This window comes from Melanerpes formicivorus, unplaced genomic scaffold (genome assembly GCF_026170545.1).
Source record: "Melanerpes formicivorus ecotype bairdi unplaced genomic scaffold, bMelFor1.0.p_v2 SCAF_5, whole genome shotgun sequence".
Taxonomy (NCBI): Eukaryota; Metazoa; Chordata; class Aves; order Piciformes; family Picidae; genus Melanerpes; species Melanerpes formicivorus.
The window spans coordinates 16,851,315-16,874,541 of NW_027142357.1; the positions used below are offsets into that span (position 1 = coordinate 16,851,315).

The window sequence follows — 23,227 nt, forward strand, 5'->3', positions numbered from 1 at the left end:
TGCAGCAGCGACACCCAGCGGCGCGAAGCCTGCCCCGCAGAGCAGCGCCGCGGCTCAGCCGCGGGCCAGGCCCGGCCCCTTGAAACTGACCGGTTTGGCTCCTTTGAAACATCCGCGTCGCACACCGGAAGCTTAGCAGAGGAACGCGCCGAGAAACACAACGGGTGGTGGGAGTCTGCTTTCATGCAGTGTTCAGACATTTAATGTTTTTAGATACATGAGTTTCTGTTCTCCTTCACCCTCACTCCCAACATAACTCCACAGTACTTCATCTTTTTCATTTATTACTTCTGCTATCTTATAAATCACATGTTATTCAGTAGGCCAAAGAAGACAGCAGTAAAGTCCATGATTTACCCATATAATGTAGTGAACAAGTGAATATCCTGCTAACATCCTGTATAATCTTCCAGAGGAACCACTGTGTCATTTAATTCTTACTCTCTTCATTGAAGAAAGATAATTCAGGTCATTTTACAGTAAAATGTCAAGTAAATCAGTGAATGAAGTGTAAATGATACCTTAATGTTTTTAATTCTTAAATCCATATTCATGGAAAAAAAAGTCATCTGGAACCAGCAACACTCTGAAGTGAGTGGAATGAAAAATGCTGCTTGCATAAACTACTCGTTCCAGCTATAAAAAGAGCACATTAGCTTTCCAGCTAACAGGGAAATGGGAGAAAACCATGGAGTGTACTAATACGTCCCTTCAGAAACGGACAAATTTAAAATACTTTGTCACTCTGTTTCCACTGCGTATAAATTAGGAACTGGTAACCTCTTTATTTAGCATACAGTCAGGACAGTCCCAGCTCGGTTCAAATTTTCATGCACACAGTAATAAAATGCTGGCCTGCATACACACAGACATAGACCTGTGCACTTGTCAGACGCTGCCTTCCTTGGTTCAGAAAATGCCATCATGCACACTGTACTTCAACAGCTTCATTCCACTCCCATTTATCGACCCCCACTATTGCTGCCTGGCTCCATACATGAATGCTAGACTGCACATTTCCAACCCAACTCTATTTTTCAGAGATACATCCAATTGCTAAGTTCAGAGGAATGGTCTCCCACAGGATCTGCAATTCACCCCTCTCTACCTAGATGATACCCTAGAAAACTAATCTCCAAGATGACAGCTCATTCAGCACTCTGGAAAATTTACCCACGCTGAGCTCCTCTTTAAATAATGACCTGACATTTGTTCTGTAGAGGGAGACAAAGCCCAGACTGATGAAAACAGTTGGCAGCTTCTTTCATTTGTGCCATTCAGAGGCCAGATGATAATTTGTCCTCAGGGACCCATCACTTCTTGGCAGATAGACCTGTTCAGTGCACTTTTCTATTACTTTTGCTGTTACCTCCCACCCCTAGTGAATGCAGCACGCACAGAGAGTCAATATTCCAGGCAGACTAAACTAAAACTGACTGCCAAGAGTCATAAAGGATTTCATGATGCCAAGAACTGGGAGATAACATCACAGATGAATTTGGTGATGATAAATACAAAGCAGTGGATATCAGAAAGACAAATTTGCTAGACCTACATAAAAGGTGAAATTAGCTATTGCTCAGAAAAGAGATTCCAGCATCCCTAAACACAGCTCAACAAAGACATTAGCTAAGCAGTAAGCAATGGTCCAAAAGGCAGAGTATCACAAATTACTAGGCAGCAGACCAAACCAGAAAATATTATTCCAGATGAATCGTGAGTTCACCTTCTGCATGCAGCACACAGCTCTCTAAATTAACTGAAGCAGAATCATAGACTGTTCGGACAAAGGTGACCGGGATAATCATAGCATCTTCCATGTAGGGAGAGATGAAATAACCAAGGACTTTCCAGACTGAAAAGACAGAATACTAGGGGCTGATAATAGTGATGGTACATAAAATCATAAATGGGATCAAAGTACAGAACTAGGGAACATAAAATTAAATGTTAGCATAGCAGGTTACATGAAACAAGCACTTAACAAACAAAGCACATTTCCACATGGTCTTTAATTAAACTGTAGCATTTACTGTTGTGGAGGGTAACAATGTAGGATAGTTCAAAAACGGTATTTATCTTGGACAAAAAAAGTTATAAAATGCTTCCTGGTATTTTGGAAACACCACATAAAGTGTTTCCCACACATTCCCTGCAGAGGAGCAGTAGCAACAACAATGAAACACATACAACTATATGCATTATTTATCCATGCTTGTGGGCCCACCACATCTTCTATCCCTGAGTATGTGCTCAGACATAGCCACCATGAGCAGATGAGACATATTTTTCATACTATGCCTCTTATTCTGTCTGTTCTTGGCAGGTTTTATTTTTAAAGATCCCCCAAATTGTTGCTAGTATGTTGGATGCTTTCTGTTCTACTCAGTGAAAGAGGCAGTCATAACTGCACTTCAGAGAGACATGCATACACAGAGGTGTGGGAAGACAAGCTCAAGCAGGTTTCTTTCTTTAAGAATGAAAAAGCAAAAGCCCCTATTTCTCCAAATGTTCCAGCAATTATCTTCCAAATTCATTACTGCTCTTCCACCTCAGCTACAGTTGAACATGTTGAATTATCATTGACAGCAGCAAGGTCAGGCACCAGTCCTAGCAGCTGTGCTGCTGCCTCACTTCTCGCTTTAAAACATCTGCTCTATTACACCATCTCTCCTGTTGTCTCAGGATCCTCCCCAGTCACTTTCAGCTGGGGTGGTTAATGAGGGAAAGGGAGTAGTGGTTCAGTGTTGGATGTTACCACCATGCAATACAAATGCAAGTGGTGCCACTATGCAGAGGTTGAAGTGATACTGTTCCTGAAGCAGTGTCAAGTTCTCAAACATGTTTCCCTTGCTACACCATGGGCTGTAGGAATACAGTGTTTTATGGCTGAATCACATCTCATTTTAGTCATGCTGCTGTCACTGTCCTTTGAAGCTTTTAGTTCAGGATGCGTGCATAGGCCTCCATTCTTTCACATAAATATCCAGTGGTGAGTTTTTTGGAATAAAATGCAGAAAAGATGAAATTTATTCCTCAGTCAGGAGTCAGAAGACTGCAGGATCAGTGTAGAAGCTTCTGTAGTCTTCAGCTTCCTCCCCTAAGCGCTGTGGTGACCTGGGCAGGGCTCCAAGGAAACCACGGCATCAGAGGCAAAGGGGCAACTGGTGCTGCCCTGCAACTCAGAGCTGCACCAATGGTGCAAAGCCCCTCAGCCAAAGCCTTGCAGCTCTCCCATTGCAGTACAGGCAAGTGCTGCCAAGTCCACAAATCTGGTTCCCACACATTAAAGAAGAAAGAGAGAAGCTTGGTCTCGCCTTCTGCAATACATATAACCACAAATAAGCTGGTGTCAAGCAAGAACAGTGTGCAGCAAAGCGTGGTAGTTTCCTCTTCCACCTCAGGAGCCAGGGAGCAGAGCACAGACCAGACCCAGTTCAGCTTCTGGTTTCCTTACAAAGCTGGACAAGCCTGGCCTGAGGCTCAGGCTACCCTGCAGTCTTGCTTTCCTAGCCCCATGTAACACCTTTCCCTTTCTGGCTATGGACTTCAAACGATGGCTAGTAAATACTGTTCAGTGAGTTTGTCTCCACATCACACACATTGCTAAGGTATCACAGAACATAAGGCAGCTCAACAAGAACATGTTAGCACAGTAATTACCAAAGCTAATATTATATACATTTGCCTTTTCATTTCTACTGCATTTATACTTAATACATTTCTATTCACCTGTCCCTTCAAATTTGGTATGATGAAGTATTTGCTCTGAATGTAGCTACCATCTCAGCTGAAAACTAGAGATGTGACGGTGTTTGCTCATTTGGTTTGCCCCACTCTGTTCCTCGCAGTGTCACAGCTCAAAGGCTGGGATGGTCAGTTCCTACGCAAATGCTCCTTGTGACAGGAGATTATGGCATTCAGTTCAGGCACCTTCCCAACCAGATGCATGTGTTCCCCACTCAAATTCCAAAGACAACTGAACAAGAAAAGCCCACCCAAAATGGGGAGGAAGAGGGGGTGTGGGGTATCTTTAGCTGGTCTTTTCACAAAAAGAAATAAATAATTTCTGTTCAGTTTTTCACAGAGCCCAGTGATTGGTGATAAGAAGATGAAGCTATAAATTGTAACTGTAAAATAGGACCAGTGCAGTGCTTTGGTATTCATGCCAGCACAGCTGGGAAGGAAACAGTTTGAAAACATCAATTGCTGTTTGGAACTGGCATTTTGGATATATTTGCAGCAGGCACTTCTCCCCTTCGCATGAAAAGAGACACACATTCTCATTTAACAACTAATTGATTTATTTAACAATACAAATTTCTTTCTACTGCATGGTTTAGCAGAGAGAACTTGAGAAACAAAATTAGCCTCTTTTTTTTTAAAGTTTAAATGTTTACACAAAAACAACCTTTACTTCAGTAAATATAAAATTTACACACAAAAAAACCCTACATTAAAAAAAGAACAGAATCATGACAAACCAACAACAACAACAAAAGAAAAGAAAGAAAAAGAAAAAAAAAGGATGGGAATTCAGTGTAAAGGATCCAATCGCAAGGAAGGCAAGATGGGGCAACACTAACAAGGCATCCCACTTGTACACCTAGGTATCTGAAGTTGTAGGTACAATACAAACCAAATACATTAAAATTAGGATTAAAACCTGTAATTTTATACCATATTTTATGATATAAATATCTGTAAATTCTGTAGGCAACACAGTTAACGTGTGAAATACATAGTTTGCTCTTCACTGAGAAGTCACTGGAGTGGTGTACAAGCACTGTGTCACCCACGAGTGTGCTCATGGTCAGCAGCGAGTGGACCTTAGACATCCAGCCTGGATGTGATAGCCCCTTGTTTCTTTGCCAATCTGTGCTATTCCTCACATGTCCAATGACATAATGAGAAACTCTGGTCACCTTCAGCAGTGATTTCCAGCACTTCATCTCCTGGCATTAGTCTGTTACCTGACTTAGGCATATTCACCTGCCAGATCCCCTATTTCTCATTCCCTTTTGCACTTTATAACCTGAACTCTAAATCTACCTTGTAGCTACCAAAAGAGACTGGCTTCTGGGTTGAGATATTTGGGATACACAGTTCTTCAAGCCACCTTCAGGAATCTGTAGAAATATTTAAAGTAGGGAGGACAATTCATGGTCAAAGGTCATGTGATACAAAAACCAGGGACCTATATAGTGATGATTAACTTTAGATTTAAATTGGTAACATTTTTTTCTATTGCTGTAATATTTAAACTTCACATTCAGTTTTCATATATTAAATGAGCAGAGCATCGTTTGATGGAAGTGCTACATTATTTCCAAAACCACCAGGTAGCTAAGGGAAACTGTAAAGTTTAAAACTAAGTATAATTTTTAAAAAATCACTTTGAGGGATCAAGTCTTTCTTTTTTTTTATATAATCAATATGGTGACTGGCAACCTATAAAAGCTTAAATTATAAAACTATTAGTGACTCTACTTTTTAAACTGTATGTACTATAAAGCTGTATATCTTTGTTACTTACAGATGTTACAAAATTTCCAAGCCAGAAAGCAAAAGGGGGGTAAAGGTAGTTTAAAGGTTTTACAGATTTCATTTTCATCAACAAAGGTTCATTTCCCCCACCCCCACCCCCCCCATCCCAAACTCTTTTCATGCCATAAAAATCTGATTAAATTTATTCTACTACTTTCTTTTCCGGACAGATGATACAGTGTTTAATCATGCTTTGGAAGACCATTTTCAATGGATAACTGTAGTTCTCTAGATCAGCAAGTCCGACTTGCTTTACTTGGAAACAAAAGCACCAATCTAACTTGTCCCTCGTCCTGCAAAAAAAAAATAATTGTAGCAAGACTTGGGCAGCCTGTTAGGAGAGCAGGACTGGCCCTGAAGCAACCAGCTACATCACATTAACTTCTGGAGCAAGCATATGCAATGCTCTCATTCCAACTTGAGAAAGAGCCTAACAGCATTAAATTTAGGGAAGTTATAGAAATTAAATTTGTTCTGTTCAAAATAAAAGAGGGAAAACTTAAACAATCCACAGGTGTGCATTAAACATTTAACAGCAAGCCTTTGCTTATGTATATTAATTTAAAGATTATCCACAGGGATCTGTGATACATTGGCCCTGCCTTGTTACTATAATTAAATTTATTCAAATATTAATTTAAAATAGGAAAACAAAGAAACTACTCCTTGGGGAATATGTTTATTGTGTTTGAGATGATACACTGGGTGCTCTCTGAGCTACAAAGGGAAAAAGGAAATCCTTTCATTACAAACTGACAAAGGTAAAAGTTAAAACAGTTTTCACAACAGCATGTACCACATATTGGAAATAGATCTGGGTTTAATACAAATGACGTAATTCCTAGTAATCTACAGCTATCTTTAATAACTTCATACAGATAATGAATTAGGCTAAAATGCACTATAATATTTGGTTGACTTCAGGAACAGTATCCTTAGTACATCACAAAATACATTTTGATATCCCAAAGAAGCAAGACTTGCAAGTAGGCATTTTAAACATAACTAATCTACAGCTACAAATTTCTACTCTTGATAGCATTTACCTTTTTAGGGGGCAGTATCCCAGTCTTCAAAAGGATAAAAGCAGAGTAGAATCAGTATAACATATACACAGAAGTCCGTATTGTAAAGGCTATAAAGATTTGTTGCACACTGCAAAGTTGCCTTCTGCACCTTCACACTGCACAAGTAGTTTGTCATTTATGTTGCATATCTCTTGGTCCACTGTCTGGCTATCCTGTCATGTTCTGCTCTGTTGGTCAGGTACTGAGTGGCTATGCTTCCAACCAGAGGGTCAGCTGCAAAGGCAGGAGAGGATGCATTAGAAACCATTCCACAGTAATAAAAAAAACCCAAATAAACGTGATTTAAAATAAAGAATATACTTGAAAAGAGAGTCTTTGTTAAGCCAGAAAATGCTGTGAGATATAGTGGGGCTCTTACCATACGAGACATTTCCGAGAGAAAGCACACAAGGCACAATGAACAGAAAAACAAAACAGAAAAACCTGTTGTGGTTATATCTGCATATGAATGAATCTTGCCCCAGCCAGATGCCCTGCTTTCACTCCTTTGGAAGGGCCGCTGGGTACAGAGGACATTCAGCAAGTGCACCCCTGTCACAGTGCTGGAGAACATTAAGGTATCAGGATGGCAGGACACATACCTAGGGGATCCAGTTTCCTTCAAGTCATGAATTTTTTTGAATCAATGAGGCTTATCCATTTCTCCCAGATCATTACCAGTCTTCAGTAAATGCACTACTGCTTAGTTCCTGCCTTGACCACAGGCAATTAGCATTCATTACCTAATAACACTGGTCACACAGATTGCTGCTGAGAAACTATTCTCAGTGGAGTTCCTTCTCGCCCCAAAAGAATTCTTTGAAAAAGGGAAAAATCTCTCTGAACATCATCCCCCTCATGTGCAAGATTTAACGTTTCACTTGCTATCTCAGGGAAAGATATTCCCTGTGGCCACTTCTGACCTGCAAGACTAATTTTCAAAGGAACTTTGTAGCTCTCCTGGATCAACCACTCACTTGGTGGAGCTCCTGCAATATAGACTACAATGACAGTAGTGTATTTCCTTCAGTATACCTCAGGAAAAACAAGGGCTTAATGCTATTTACTTTCTGTTGTGCCACAGGCATGAAAAGCATTATTACACATGGGATGGCATCCAAGCAGGAATGTCTCATCCCCAATTATAAAAAAAAATTAATATTTTAGTTATTCTGCACACAATCAGAGATAAAAATAATATTCTATAGCAACTATAGCTCCTTACCTGGGTTGCAGTCTGTCAGAAGAGAACAAATAGACAGCAGAACCTTTGAAATAGTCAAAGCAGGGCTCCAGTTGTCTTTCAGGATATCCAGACAGATGACTCCCTGACTGTTGATGTTGCAGTGATAAATTCTGGTACGGAAAGTAACCTAGAATCACAGCATAAGAGACAGAGAGTCATTCCATGCTTGTCTCTGAACAGCAGCAATGCCTGGGGCGCTCCCAGTTCTGCAGAGCTTCTGTGGAGGCAGCGCCTCCCTGCTCAGTTTCCAAACCACAATTGTTTAACAGAAGAGTGCCTATTTACTGTAGTCATGACTACCTTTAAGAAAGCTACCATGGAGATCTTTGGTGCTTAACTGCTTTAACACAAGCCCTCTGTCTGGTACCCATTAAAATCAGGACATACTTTACAGTACTGTACGGTATTCAACGAACATATTACATGTCAAGAACAATCTAATCATAACCGTAACTTTATTGTGGTTTATGAAGGTGAAGAAGTAGATAAAATCGGTCTTTCCTTTCATTCAAAAGCCTAAATATAATGAAATTTCACATTTAAAATTGGAGTATTGTATTACTCATATTCAAATTAGCAGTGAAATCTTTGCCTTGCCCTTCATTAGGCAGGACATAGTACACAGCCAAAACAATGCTATCACACTGTAACACTGTCCTTGCTTTTAAATGATTTCAGACTAGTATCAGTAGAGCACGTAAGCATTATTCTGCACAAATAACAAGTTTAAAAATATTTAAATGCTTTAAATGCATAAATCATGGGAAGCTGAGGACAATTTTCCCCTTTATACTGATTCAGGGAAGAAAAATCCATCATGATTTCTGAAACTATTGAAAATCCAAAAATGATCACGCTCTTAAAAAGCAAGCAAACAAAAAACACAACAAGATTTTAAGGAGGAATTTGTCCAAAACTCTGCATTGCCTCATTACAATAATCTTAAATCAGAGAATATTAAATATTGTGAGTTTCAGAAAAGTGGGAAATAGAGAATATATTATTCTTGATGATGTACTCCTGGGAATGAAAAAAAAGATATTCAATTCATTTTAGCAATAGTATAGCCACGAGAGCCATAAAGTGCAGAACTATTGCGTGGTAGACACTATTTCTGAGCAAGGCAATGAAATTTTAGTTTAAAATTAGTTTCATTTAATAGGAAAATATTTTGCTTAAAAATATTATCAAAAAAGATTACTGATCTCACAAGTAGCAAATAGACTGACATTTCACAGTAATGGAAATCGTCACAGCAATTTGCACATTTTGAAGTGCTCTGCTTCATTCTAGCTTTCTATCTTATCTTTCTATCTTTATTTTATATATATATATATATATATAAAAGTAGCTGGAATGAGGAGGAGGAAGTGCAAGAAGGTCTTCTGCTGTTTTCCACTAACTTTAAAATTTCTTAGCTCTTGTTTAGAATTATCATCTCACTTCTCACTTGTCTGAAATTCAGTATTGACTGTGGTAATTGAGAAGTAAAGGAGATACAGGATTTTTCTGAAACGGCAGGCCAAGATTTTGGACCTTGTTGTTTTCAAGAGACCATAAACAAATATGATAAGCACAATAAAAACCTTACCCTTACCTTTGGTGGCTTGAATGGATAGTCAGATGAAAATGTGATATCCAAGAAAAAAACACCTCCTTCATATACAGAACCTGGAGGTCCAAGTATAGTCGATCTCCATTCATAAATGTTATCTCCTTTAGGGCCAGCACTGTGCAAAAAAAAACACAAAAGAGAAGAGAGAAATTTTAAGGATTTCTTCGACATTAATTTTGTTTGTTTGGGTTTTGTTGTTGGTTTGGGTTTTTTTAAGTACAGCCACTTGCCTGTCTTTAACATCTGCCTAATTTCCAACTGATTTCAGTGAGCTCAAGTGTTTTAAACAGGCATGAAAGCTGGGCACTCCACTGTCCCTTTGGAGATACAGCAACAAAACCAATTGACCATGAACTACTGGACTGTCATTGTCAGAAACATAGTCCTAGATCCACTTTCTTGAGCATGTGGCTGCTCTGAGCTTCGACATCATGCCATTCCAGTGACATCATATGCGCACACAAAAGGTGTTGTGGAACTTGACTACATTCATCTTGTCCAGGCATTGAACAAATGTCTCACATATATACCTCACATTGAAAAAATGTGAGGTATATTGATACACGTTTATTACCACTTGTTCCACTGGCTGGAGTAAAATGTTACACCCTTGGGCAGGAATACTGGGGATGGCAGAGTCAAAATCAAGTAGCCTGGAACTAAGCTTCTTACAGCACTGTCAATCCAAATAACTGTTTTCTTCAAGCTGCATTTGTGTTCTGCCTCCAGGCAACCCGCATTGAGACTACTAGCCAAAAATAGTTGATTTTAGGAAGTACAATACCACACACATTTCTCACTAGGGCAAGAGTTACCACATAATTAATTACTGAAGTAAAGCTTTGAAAGAAGGGACAATGAATAAGCATTTTCTTGTCTTCTGAGCCATCATACTTGACATTATTATCACAGTGTAACCACCTAACCCTCTCACACAAAATATCAAAGCACAATCTTATTTCTGTAAGCAAGTCTTGGGGTAAAAAACAACCTAATCTTCCACAAAAGGTCCTGAATCTGAACTGCTGAGATCCAAACCAACGGCTATGGAAAATAACACCGTTGGGTTCATGCTGGCATAGTGAATTCATCACATTTATGCAGGCAAGTCAGTAATGAGGAACAGTAAAAGATCCTTTCAATTCTCTCCACCTCAGCAGCCTCTCAGGTGCCATCTACATCTTGCAGACACATGGTGAAGTGTCCTTATCCTTCCCCCTTCTGTGATTCCAAGGAGCAAGCACTGAGGACTATCACATGGGACTGCACATGAAGCAAGCAACAGGGCATGGCACCAAGCTGTATCCTGGGAGTTTGTGGTTTCTGGCATTGCTCGACACTAGGAATCTCCCTACAAGGCCTCCAAGTGTTAAGGCTCTTCTTGTGCCATATCACCTCATGTATTTGCCATATACATGTCTGCAGTCTATACATTGAACATTCATCCTCAATACATAACCAAACACGTGGAGACACTCATCAGAGACAAGAACTATGAACAGTTTGCATCATGCATCTGCAACTCCTGCATGTACAATTTATCGATTTTTACATTAAGAACACATCTGAGAAAGAACCAAAAAGCTGGTTTTGAAAAGTAATTCTCTTTCAATTCATAATTTCCCAATGTGTTTTTTTGTCTTGCAGATGTTTTGTGTACCAAATGTTTGAACTGTTTCAGTCCTTTCATTAACCGGAAAAAATAATCATGCATTTTGGCTGACATCCTATTTAATTAAAAACAAAAAAAACATTTGATGGACCTGTTGCTATTTTCCTGTAGCCAAAATGAAAGTAAAAAACAACAGCATGCTGGTCTCCAGAGTACAGTTAGGAAAGAAAAGCGGTCTCAAAATAAAGTTTGGGTCTAAAGACTATTTGCACTGCATGCACAAAAGTGGAAAAAAACCCAGTAGATAAATTTTAGAGGGGAAAAATAGGGAAATCCAGTGGCAAGAAAGTCCATGCTTGATGATGTAATGGACCATTTGTACCCTTAGTCACTCCAAAAGATAATTCCATTCGTGCTCCCTAAAAAGCAATTAGTGTAAGAACTGAAAATATTGGGGCAATAATGACAATATTTAAAACCCACACACAGGCCACTGAAATGTTTTAATTAATTCTTGACATTCATCAAGCTTACAGCTAATTAGTATTGTGCTTGAAAACCAAATTTCTATAGAGCAATTCAATTTCAGCTTTAGATGTCCTAATGACCGTTTTACAGTTTAATACAGAGGTTAGTGCTCTTGCCTCATGTGTCAGGTACATTTCTTTCACACACCTCTAACAGCTGGATGCAATTCAATCAGATTAATGAAACAGATTAATTAAATTAGTGACATATTTCAGCCCAATGAATCCATCACAATTAAGTGCAGCACCAGTCCAGTGCCAAACTATCTGGTAATCACACACCAAGTCACAGCAAGGGCATCTATCGGCTAGTAGCCAGAAGCTAAGTGCAATAACTGTCTGCCTGTTACTGTCTTCTATCCTCTTCTACCACTAGCAATACATAAAATGACCTGGCTATAATGTGAGAAGGGGAATTCCCAGCCTTCCAAGAGGAAGAAAATTCTGTTTGAAACCCCTCCTACTGCTGAGAAAAGATTGCTTCAATGTCAAAAGAAACACAAAGCTGTAACAATAACCACACTCAGATAAAGGAGAAAATTGTTAAACTGAACATTTTCATTACACCTGACTGAGGTTTGTGAGGTTTCTAACAGCTGAAGTGGTGTCTCACTTCTAGTGGCATAAAAGACACCCCTGCTTCATTAGCAACCTGAAAATCTCCACAATTACTGCATTACTGGTATGAGAAGACACAAGACAAAATAGCAGACATCATCACACTTGGTTTCTACCACCTGTAAATTTCCAGTGGGCATCACTGTCAGCCAGCCATACCCTACTCTGCCTTTTGTATACATACCAAGGTAATCTCTTTTGGAAGTAAACACACGCTCTGAGGCTCAGCAACACATACCAGAGCTATTCACGGAAGTGTCAGCCTGTGCAATGATTTCCACAGGGCAGGACAGGACAGGACAGTGGAGTTACACCCACTGGGATGACTGCAGAGAAGAGCAGAAAGTGAAGTCCTGACTCAAGCCACACCTGAGCTGTGGCCAGAGTCGTGAGCAAGGGCTGAAGCCCAGCTGGAGTCTCTGCCCTTGACTCTCCACCACTGCAGAGTATCGATTTAGTGCTGCAGAAAGGTACAATGAGGGAACAGCTACTCACTGGTGCAAATCTAACTTCTCTGTTACCAGAGGACAGCAAAAGACTCAGACTGAAAACCAGGAATAAGGAAGATTTTCTCTGTCCTAATTTGTCTATTTCATTGATATACCCAGAAGAAATACTCTCCTCCTTCTGCTGGGCACTAAAGAGGCTGGCACAGAAAGTGCTTCTAGAGGCTGTACTTGAGCTCTTTATTCCCAGTTCTCCTAGTCTTTAAGAGACTCATTCACCTCTTACAAGCATAGGCTTCAAGCATTTAATCTTAAACCTTGAGAGCTGTGGCAAGTGACTGCCTAAGAATCTCTCTCTGTGTCTGCCACACTCGACAGAATGCTCCAAGCAGAGCACTACAATGCACAATCTCCATGTATCCATGGTTTTCTTCCTGTTCCTTTTTTCCCCCCCCCGCCTTTTGAATGCTGAAAAACCCAACTCCTGACTTCCCCCATGGAATCCAAATGGACAGAAAACCCTCTTCTATTCTGTCCTTTGAAACACAGAATCTTGATGGAGCAACAAATCTGATGGCAGCTTCAGTGTTTTGACTACACAGTGGAGGTGTTATGTTCATTGCTACTAGTCTGCTGCCCTCCTAAATTAGTTTACAAAACATCACAAGTTCAGTAAAGGCACTGCCAGTATATTCTCAGTAAACGAAGCAGTTGATTAATTTTTTTAAATACAGTCTAGAGAAATCTCAGACAATATAACAAAGCAAATTAATTTAAATGACAAAACATTATTTGCAAAATTACAGAGTTTCTACGTCAGACATAAAAACTGGATTTTTTTTTTAAATTAATTGGATAAATTGACAGACTAAAGTTAACTGGCTACGTCTGCTTCCTAAGTAAATATTCATTATGTCACTTCAGTGAGGGATATATACCTGATCCAGATAAGACAAAGGATTTATAACCGTGCTCTATCAAAACTAGGCAGCTGAACAGATTTAATTTACAAATGTGACTTCAGGTGGTGAATTTGAGAAGACATGAGATTAAACTCTAGGGGCCCATGGGGTCACACCAGCTCCTTTCAACCTGCTGAACTCTGGCTCTCAGGTTTCACAAAAACAATGGACAGCTTTTCCAGCACAGTGTTACGAGTATTCACATGGAGGAAGCCACATCTACACCAGCAAGAAGTCTGTTAGCTCCTGACACAGTGGTTACAGAAATCAGAATTCAGCATTTGTTACAATTCACTAAATCAAAATGCATTAAAGCTACCCATATGGAACTAGCTGCAGGATGAGAAACTAGGACAAGAAATTTCCAATCTACACGATGCTAGTAGCATGCTGCTTTCTGCAGTTGCTAAATGTGCTTCTCCTGTCAACAGGCCTTCTCTGAAACATGGGGCTCTAAATTTGGTGACAGAATGCAACTTCATAGTAACTCAGACTGTGATAATTAAGAGGAAAAAGAGTGAAAGAAAATGTAATTTAGCTAGATTTGATATTAACTCTGTTATGCTTTATTATGAGAAACAATTTGGGTCTGTAATAGGATCCAACTGAGGCCAAAAATAAAAAAAGAAATCACAATTTTTAGGAAGCTTCCAACAGCGAAGCCTGTCAGACTCTAAAACAGTTACAGAAATGTCTGGTACATAACACTCTGTCTCAGTGGTATAATTTTCACTACCACAATAGTATAAGTGAAGACAGTGCTTTAAGAAAGGAGTAAGACATCATTTCTTAATTTTTCTTAATTCAACTGAAGGTACTAATGAAAGGAAGAATGAATGCCCTGAAGTATGTCCCACAAACTTGTGCTTCAAAAATCCACTTCATAAAGCTACATAGAGTTTTGCAAAATCCACAACACAGCTTCAGAAATTGAGTTTTACAAATCCTGCTGTAAGAAAGGCACTCAGCATGTTAGCGGCACAAAAGACTTTGTGTTGGACAGCAATATCTCAGCTAAAGATGCTGATGATGTTTAATTCAGTACCGCACCACTAGAGGTTGAAGGACCATCATAGATCCTACCAGCACATGCAATTCAAGTAAATACACAGATCCCATCTGCAGGGAGACTGCCTGTCTCACCATCTAAGCTTGAGACTGATGAATTAATCTCAAGCGAATGAGAAAGCTCTGGGCTCAGGTAACTTCAGGTTATTGTAGAGGTGGGACTTGTATCTACCATGTACAATATATGGTATGGAGGCTAATGTTTGCACCTCAGATTTCCCCAACATTCAAGGTTGTAGGAGAAGGGCTATACTACTAGAGAGATCAGTGACCACCTGAAGCACAAGGGACATCTAAATGCTCCCTAATACCAAAGTTTATCTCTATCTGGTGACACCTACTTTTCACTGACTGCATGGGGAGCTTGGCTCTTAACTCAAGCCACTAAGTTTAGTACTTTAGAATAATCTTCCTCACTTTCCATGCAGTGAGAAGGGGTTGTCTATCTCTGTATTCAGGCATTAGGGTTTTACCTAGATACAGATACACACTGCTGTACTGCTAATAATTAAATATAATAAAGAATCTCAAAAGGAATCAAAGGATCTCTTCTAGTGCAAGCTCTTTTAGAGTTAGCTTAGTTTTACCCTGCAAAACCTGGAGAGCACGAATTGCTTACCAGTAGCTGTATTTTAATGTTAAACATGGGAATGGAAAAAATGTTCAGATGATTTTCCTTCTATATTATGAAGAAAATGTATCCATGATTTATTATTTTTAATATCTCCATTTGTGGAGATGTTCTTGCATTTTCAGCTGCAGAGCACAAAAAAAGAAATGGACATTAATTAAAAGACAAGTTTATGGCTTTCAGCCTGTGACCTTTAAAAACTGTCAAGCATCAACAGAAATTTCCACTTTATTTTTCAATGCCTCATTTACAGGGCTTTCTGGAGAAGTTACTCTCAGAGTTCATATCATCAGCATGAGTGCCTGAGCACCCCACTTACAGAATCTGGGTAGGACATATGCTTTACACAGAAAGCATACTGGTTTCACTGGCAAAAGCCTCAGATACAGCCCTAATTTTCTGATTATGACATTTTTCTCCAGTTGGACACATGGGTTGTCTACAACAATATATCAGATCCATGCTGAAAATGCTTCTCCACGTTTTCCAAGGTTTCAGGTTATGTGCAACTTCTTACAACAAATAAGTATCAGTCTATTATGTTCTTTATATAGCTACAACTGTTCTTATTTTACCTGCCACTGAGCTATCTGCTACATCTGTTTGCTGAAAAAGGTTATTTACTGCTTCTAGCAGGTCCACAGAGGCTCTGTATAAGAGCTGTGTTCACTGTACAAACCTTTGCTTCTGTCACTTCCTTAAAGTCTATTATGCCCTTAAGACTGAAATCTAGAAATTGCTGCTTAAAAAAAAAAAAAGGAAAAAAAGCCTATTTTTAACTTGTGGATCCCCTGCTAATTCAGCTGGTTGTAAAGCCATGCAGGACTTGTGCCTGAGGCCATGGTTCAATGCAACAGTAAATCCACTGGAGAGCTCCTCCTACCAGATCAAAAGCAGTGTGGCTACTCAAAGCAAAGTGCTGATCCAACATAAACTAACTTGGCCAAGCTGTACACGCTCCAAACCAGACAAAGGATTAGCTCTGTAACACGAGGCTTTGTGCTTAGTCAGGTACCATTTGTCCTCCTACAGCTAGTGTACAGAGAGCACAAACTTTAGATTGCATGGTCCAACTCAGAAATGTGTTCATGTGGCCGTTCATGCCAAACTGTACCATTAGGGGAATCTGTAGACATGCAGATCTGCCATTAATCACCCTAAAAAGAAAGATGCCAGATTGTAGTGTTTTAGATGATTAAAAACTCCAGTACTAAACTTGTCATTAGAAAAAAGTATACACTGTTTTTACTAAAGGAAGCTGAGTAACAAATCGTTTGATAATTCCAAAGCCGTAATATGTAGATAACCTAAGTAATGTATGTTGGAAAGCTGATAGTTTTTCCACTGCCAAAAGCCCCATTAAATTAGTTCATTGGTCAACAGCTCAACTTTACTTTCATCTTTGTATTCCTGCTAGTTTGTAGGATCTTTGTTGCTACTGTTAGAAGTCTGCTCCGGTTCTCTCCACCTTCCAGAACAACAGTAGCCAATTACGGAGGCAGAATTTCTGCAATTTTTCTTTTGAAAAATAATTCCAGCACATAGTTCACTAAATTACAATAGAAATAATGAATTTAAACCAGGTAACAAAACATAGCCGGTTCTTTCTGACTATGATCTTGACAGAGGAGGTGTAAATATATACTACCCATGCAGTACATATAAAGTTTACCAAACATGAGTTGTTTTTGCAAACAGAGAAATCACAGGACTTGCAGGCATGAAGAAAGTTTGTAATGAATACTTGGTTTATTTTAAATATCTTGAAATCTGCATAGAAGTCTCTCTCACTTGCCTACATTAGAGAAATTATCCATATCCTCTTATCAAAACACAGAGCAGGACAGTCAGTATAAGGAAACATTTTATGCCATGTGTTCATAAAAATAAAAAAAAGCCACAATTTAGCGTAAAATAAGAGACTAGCTTCCTGTCACCAGTGCTGAAACACCAGTAGTACTAGTAGCAAAATGTGTGCTATTTTATTTCTGTTGGCATAAAGGAAAACTTGTACTAAGGCCACATCAATTTGGCAAAGAAATTTGTCTACCAAGTATCCACTTCGCATTTTTCTTCCGCTCAGAATTGCTGATGAATCTGCATTTAGCAAACATGGTCAGTTTTGCTTCTCTTCCATGAGAGGATTATTTTCTTCTTCTTAACACAAACAAAACTCTTCCATATGTTATACCCTCCGTACTGATGCTAGCAATCCACACTTAAAAGAAACACATGGTCCTATTCCCATACAGCAGGGTCTCAGGATCCTCTCTGTCTCTTCACCATTCCACTCTGTCCATTAAGTACATATAGTGACTCAGTATTATGAGCAATAACTGTCCTGTAGTGAGCATAAGGTGGGCTTGCTTCAGATGCTACAACATTAGACCAACAATATACACTTCACTAGCTGAATATGTGTTTTCGTAGTTTCAAAACAAAAGAAGCTGAGGATAAGAATCTGTTTTCTATACTGCAGAACTGGAGACAGCTGAAGTGACACTTGGTACAGAGTAGATTGAAATGTAACTTGTGTATTAAAAGCCTTAAAACCCCCTGTGAATAGCAGCAATAGCTCCAAACGCAGAATAATTCAAAGGACTGGAGAAAGTATCATGCATACAAATACACAGAAATCGATCTCTGATATGATTTCATTTCACTCCACAAAAGTATGCTACACTAAAGAAAAGAAAGTGAAAATAATAATCATTCCAGGGGAAAAAAATGTCAATAGACACCTAAATGAAACAAGTCTCACTCAGCATAATCTGTTTACTGAAAAGCCAGCTCCAGCCCAACTCCTGCTCCCTCTAACAATGTTAACTTAATGAGTAACTCTTCCAAATGAATGCTGTCTGGTGCATGGTGCAGTGTTAGACTTAGGGAACAGCCTTTTGTACCCCTCCTCTAAGGCAGCTGCCACTGCTCAGGATGAACTAAAAAAAAATTGGTAACCTCCACAGAGCTTTGCTGAGGAGCTAGAGCTAATGTTACCAGTGGACTAAGATATGCAGCATCATCATTCCATCTTTTTACACATCTGTTGGTTCAGAATTATGATTGGAAAAAAAAACCAAAAAAAACACATAACTTTGGCTCCCAGCTCAGACTGAAGAGTAAGAAAGTGGCACTTCATTGCCTGCACTAGAATACAGTATCTCATATCACAAGCCAGGGCCATGGACAGCACCCACCTCTTCTGGGGCATCAGATCAAGCTGCAGCACCAGTTGCACTGCATTCAGGAACTACACACCACTACAACACAGATACAGAATGCTGTCATCTCAAGAAGAAAAAGTTCAGACTGTATGGCTTTTACTTGAGACTATAAGCACGATTTATCAATGGAAAGAATATGCTTAATGACTACTGATACAAATTTCACTGGGTTATATACAAATTAAGTATAATCTCTTCCAACATGTCCTAATATTATATATTGATACATAACTCTACCTCCTTCATATTCTCAGTTATAATTTAGTGAGCACCATTATCCACTCATTTGCAATCTAGAAAAAAAAGTGTTCTGATAACTAATCTCAGTAAAGCTCAGTTTTGCCTAATTTTGAAGTACAGCTGCTAGAAAAATTAACTTCAGACAGGCTGTTTGTTCATTGTACTAAACAGTTTCAGAGTTGAAAATATAAACATTTTTAGTAGTAGTTAGCCTGGTAGAATTGACTACTGAGATTTAGATGATTGAATAAATATATATAGCATTTTGATCTTAACTGTTTTTATGACAGGTGTCTAAGACAAGACTTAATATTCTGTTTTGCAGACAGTAATAACTGTGACAGGACAATGACTTGCTAAAATCTCTGTGGCCTGGTTCTGGGTCCCTTGCACCCAAGCATGCTGCTGTATCTCCCCAGAGAAGGTTATTCACCAGGTATCCAGCAGTCCCAAACACTGCCAGCACTTTGGGCCAGACCAAGGGGCATAAGTCTAGCCAGTGGCACGCTGGCACTCCCCAGCTGCCATGCAGTCCCCAAGGAGAACAGCAAACTCAGGCAAGGAAAGTCAAGAGCTATTTGACAGCTTGTTCCCTCTCTCCTGCTGCACCACACAAATGCCAGCAGAGAAGATGATCCTCCAAAGGGAAAGATGTCAGACATTTTTTTGGTAGGAGGTAGTTTTCAAAAGAGGTACCCAGAGACTCTTCAATGGATCACTGATGTGAACACAAAGATCTAGCTTTTCAGGGTTATGCTTCATCTCCCTCCTGCTCCCCTTCCAGTGCAAGCAGCAGCAGCTTTCTCAGAGAGGGACTCCATGGGAGCTGGAAGCTAATTACCAGATGTCTTGTAAATCTTTCCAATCTGCACAACTTCATCCAGTTTGCAATGTTTAACATCAGCTCTTTTGGAACCTTTTCATCCTTACTTTTGTGTAACAAATTTTCAACAAGCCAGGAGTTCTTTGTTCTCTCCTAATAAAACAACCTAAAATGTTAACAGTTCAGCATGAAACTAATGAACTAAATGCACTTTTCTGAAGATCTGAGCAGAAATAAGGTCATTTCCAGATTTATGTGAAAAGTTATTAATTCTGGGGAAAATGCTCTGGGCTGTTTCTTTAAAATAACTTCAGAACTACAAAAAATGAACACAAACAAGGGTTGTAAATTATTTATGTGTTTTCACAAGCATATGGGAACTTGAATGCTGTGCTTATTGACAACTGAAAATACTTAGAGAGGGTGGAAAAGAGAAGTGCAGGAAGTTGCACATTTGCTTCAATACAATGTTCTGTCCACAGAATTTTAGTCCAGATAGCTGCTAGTGGCGATGAGAGACATTCTGCAGAACTCTGAACGTTCAGGTCTAAAACTACATGAATGGAAATGACGTTGAATTGCCTCCTCTCCAGGGACATAGTGAAAAAGACGGAAAGCAAAGAGTTGGTTGACTATTCCTGCTCCTGCAGTACTGCTGACACAAGAGAATGTCAGTTTTCCCTAACCTATTTCAGTAGGATCCATGCCAAGTAACTGTATGGATTAGTATAAAAGCAGGAATCTAGAGCTCCATTCACATGAATTTGTCAGCCGGCAGAATTGGGAGGGATCTGAACCACCACAGAGGGTAGCAGGTGCAGCCGACTGCCAAGCGAATGCCTGACCATGCTCTGATTGTGCTATTGACGGAAAGACGACTCTGAACTACCTAGGCAATCTGTCCTATACCCAGGCTCCAGAGGGATAGGTGATATACAGCTTTTTCCTAGCTGGCAGCAATACCCCGTTTAACATCAAAGTTGCTTTATTTAAATCTCTTTGGCCAAAAGAAACAAAGCCAGAACTTTCACGGCAGGTGAAATACCTAAGCTGCTTGATGCCACCTGCTCTGGAAAGACTGTCCCGACTACAAAAGAAGCAATACCTTCACTTTTCTTCATCCCTGTGGATGCTGTTCTCGTGAAGTGGTGTAAATTGCTGCTGTAGCAGCTTTACAATTCTCAGCTAATTGCTCTAAAGAGTCTTTTAACTAATCTCCATATTGAAAGGCATGATGTAGCGATTTGGTCTCCCCTTGTAGCAGCATCAAACAAAGCTTCCCCTACAATATGGTGCAAAAATAAATAATATTTTTCAGCACTCATTTTTGAATTTATTTAGATGCATGCATTTTTTGGGTTAATAAGCCAAAGTAATAAGAAGTACATGATACTTCTTGGTAGCATCTTTCCTTCCTCCAAAATACTAACTTAAGTACCTAAAATATTGTTCTCAGTAGATGATTTTCACAAAAGCATTCAGGAAATATCAAGTTTATAGGAACAGCTACTACAGAAAGAACAGCTATGTCCTGAACCAAATGACTCTTAAATCACAATCTTCGTTTGGGCTGCTGTTGTAAGCAAATACAAGCATTAACTACAACCCCCCTGCTGCTAAAAAGAAAAGTGGCAAACATAGGATTTGTGGCAACATTCACATGTGGACAACTACCTAGAAGGATTATGGTTAAGTGAAGATCCCATTTTGGCAGGTACAGAATGACATGATCCCTCCATCACCAGTACAGCCATGGCCCCCAAACAGCAAAACTCAGTAGGAGAGGACTAGACCTTTCTCCCGTGTTGCATCCCTTGTGCTACTAGAAGAAAGGGACACAGCAGCTGCCTCCACTTACAGAAGTGCAATTGCAATACCTGAAAGACAGTGCTGCTCCTGAACTACATGAGTATGTCATATGGGAGCCAAAGTGTAATGCTAAGGCAGCATCAGTGTTTTTTTCCCAATTAGACTAAAGCAAAAAACTGCTTAAAAAAATATTCTAGGAAGACAAGTACTGCAAAATCTGGTACTATTCTCCTGCTGGGAGTTGATGCCAAAGCAATGACATCAGGAATTTCTATCTGACTTTTTCCATATGCTTTTCTTGCATTCAGTGGGAACAGTCACTTTTGTCAGCTCTACAGGGCCCACCCAAAGATTTTATGTATTAAAGATAAAAAAATAGGTTTACACTGTTTTCCTCTAAGGCACTTGGCTCCCCATGCTATCCTGAATGCCTTAAACACTTATGAATGCTTCTTTTCTTTAAATGCTAACAAATTCCAGTCATCATTACAACAATTTTATGATTATAGCTTTGTGAAAAATATAAAATCTCCTAACATGCTCTGAAAAGGTCAGTCTTCAACACTTCCATGCTCCTCTCAAACTCTTCAGAGCATGTACCTCCCTTTAAAGATTTGCTCTAAAGAGACCTCCAGCAGCTGTCATGACCTACCTCATTAACCACTGACTCATTTGAGCCATGGAAGAAGCAGCAGTCCACCTTTAATACAAGGCACTAAACCACTGAATGTATAAAGATCTTCCATTAGCAATATGGAGCATATGATGATATATTTTTTATGATGTTTCTTATCCGCTTCTTTCCATTTTGAAGGCTTTATATGTACTCAGCAGACTGGTATTTCTGTACTTTGTGGATCAACTAACTGGTTACACCAAGTCACTTAAACATTGACTGCCTACAGTCATCACTAACCCACTCAGCTCAGTTACACTGCAGATCTGCAGTCTAATGGTGGGAAGAACTTTGTGGAGCACAGGAATAGGTGAACTTAGGCACTGGAGAGTGGGTGTCATTGGGACTCCTCTTGGAAACCCATGCACTCTTCCCAGACTGTAGGTATAACACAGATAGGAGCCATCTGTCAAACACCTGGGCCTTGAAAATCTCTAATGCTCTGAAGGTCAAATTGAACTTTGAAAGCATCTAAAAGCCTGGAATGAATTTTGTTGGCACTCCCAGTGATGGGCTGCCTAACAAACAGGCATAGGCTGGATTTTAGCTTCAGAACAGTCTGCAGGTAAAACTCCACGTGGCGTACCATGTACATGTGAAATATGTGAAAGGTGAAGGAGGTATGCAAAAGGCCCACAATCAGAACATCATGGTACACTCAATATGCCAAGGACAAATAAACTAAACACAGCTGTCTATCTGGCATTAGAAAACATACAACAGAAAGAAATCCCAACTTTCAAAGACTGACTTCCCTCCACTTTTATCTACTTGCTGTTTGATTAATCTTGGCAAGTTACATCCATGAAACTAATGTAGTGCTTCTGTAGACGGTATATTTCCAGTCTCCTCATAGTTCAAATTTTCAAGCTCTTCTACACCTTCCAACTCCATTTATAACCTTCTCAGCCTCCCTCTGGAACTGCAAGGAAAAGTGTACATCTTCTGGTAAAATCTCAGCCAGCAGAGACTGACAGTGGTTTTCCCAGAATGTGCCTACATTTGCTCTACCTCTCTGGCTTCACCTGGCTCAGTTGAATGCCCTCCAACCAGTCAAGATCTTCTTGCTCTTCTCTTGAATATGCCCTTAGTGCTCCCTCAAACTGTTACTCTTCC

The 23,227-nt window shown here is 39.6% G+C and overlaps 1 protein-coding gene across 1 annotated transcript in view; it reads right to left on the reverse strand.

The window, feature by feature from the left end:
* Positions 1–4,280: 4,280 nt before the first annotated feature.
* Positions 4,281–23,227, reverse strand: part of UBE2E3 (ubiquitin conjugating enzyme E2 E3) — a 55,385-nt gene continuing 36,438 nt past the window's right edge. Inside the window, exons 4-6 of the mRNA XM_068138441.1 lie at positions 9,458–9,590; positions 7,840–7,987; positions 4,281–6,848 (exon numbers count right to left, since the gene is read on the reverse strand). Coding sequence (XP_067994542.1) covers positions 6,751–6,848; positions 7,840–7,987; positions 9,458–9,590 — 379 coding nt within the window. The 3' untranslated portion in view covers positions 4,281–6,750. The remainder of the gene's footprint in view (positions 6,849–7,839; positions 7,988–9,457; positions 9,591–23,227) is intronic.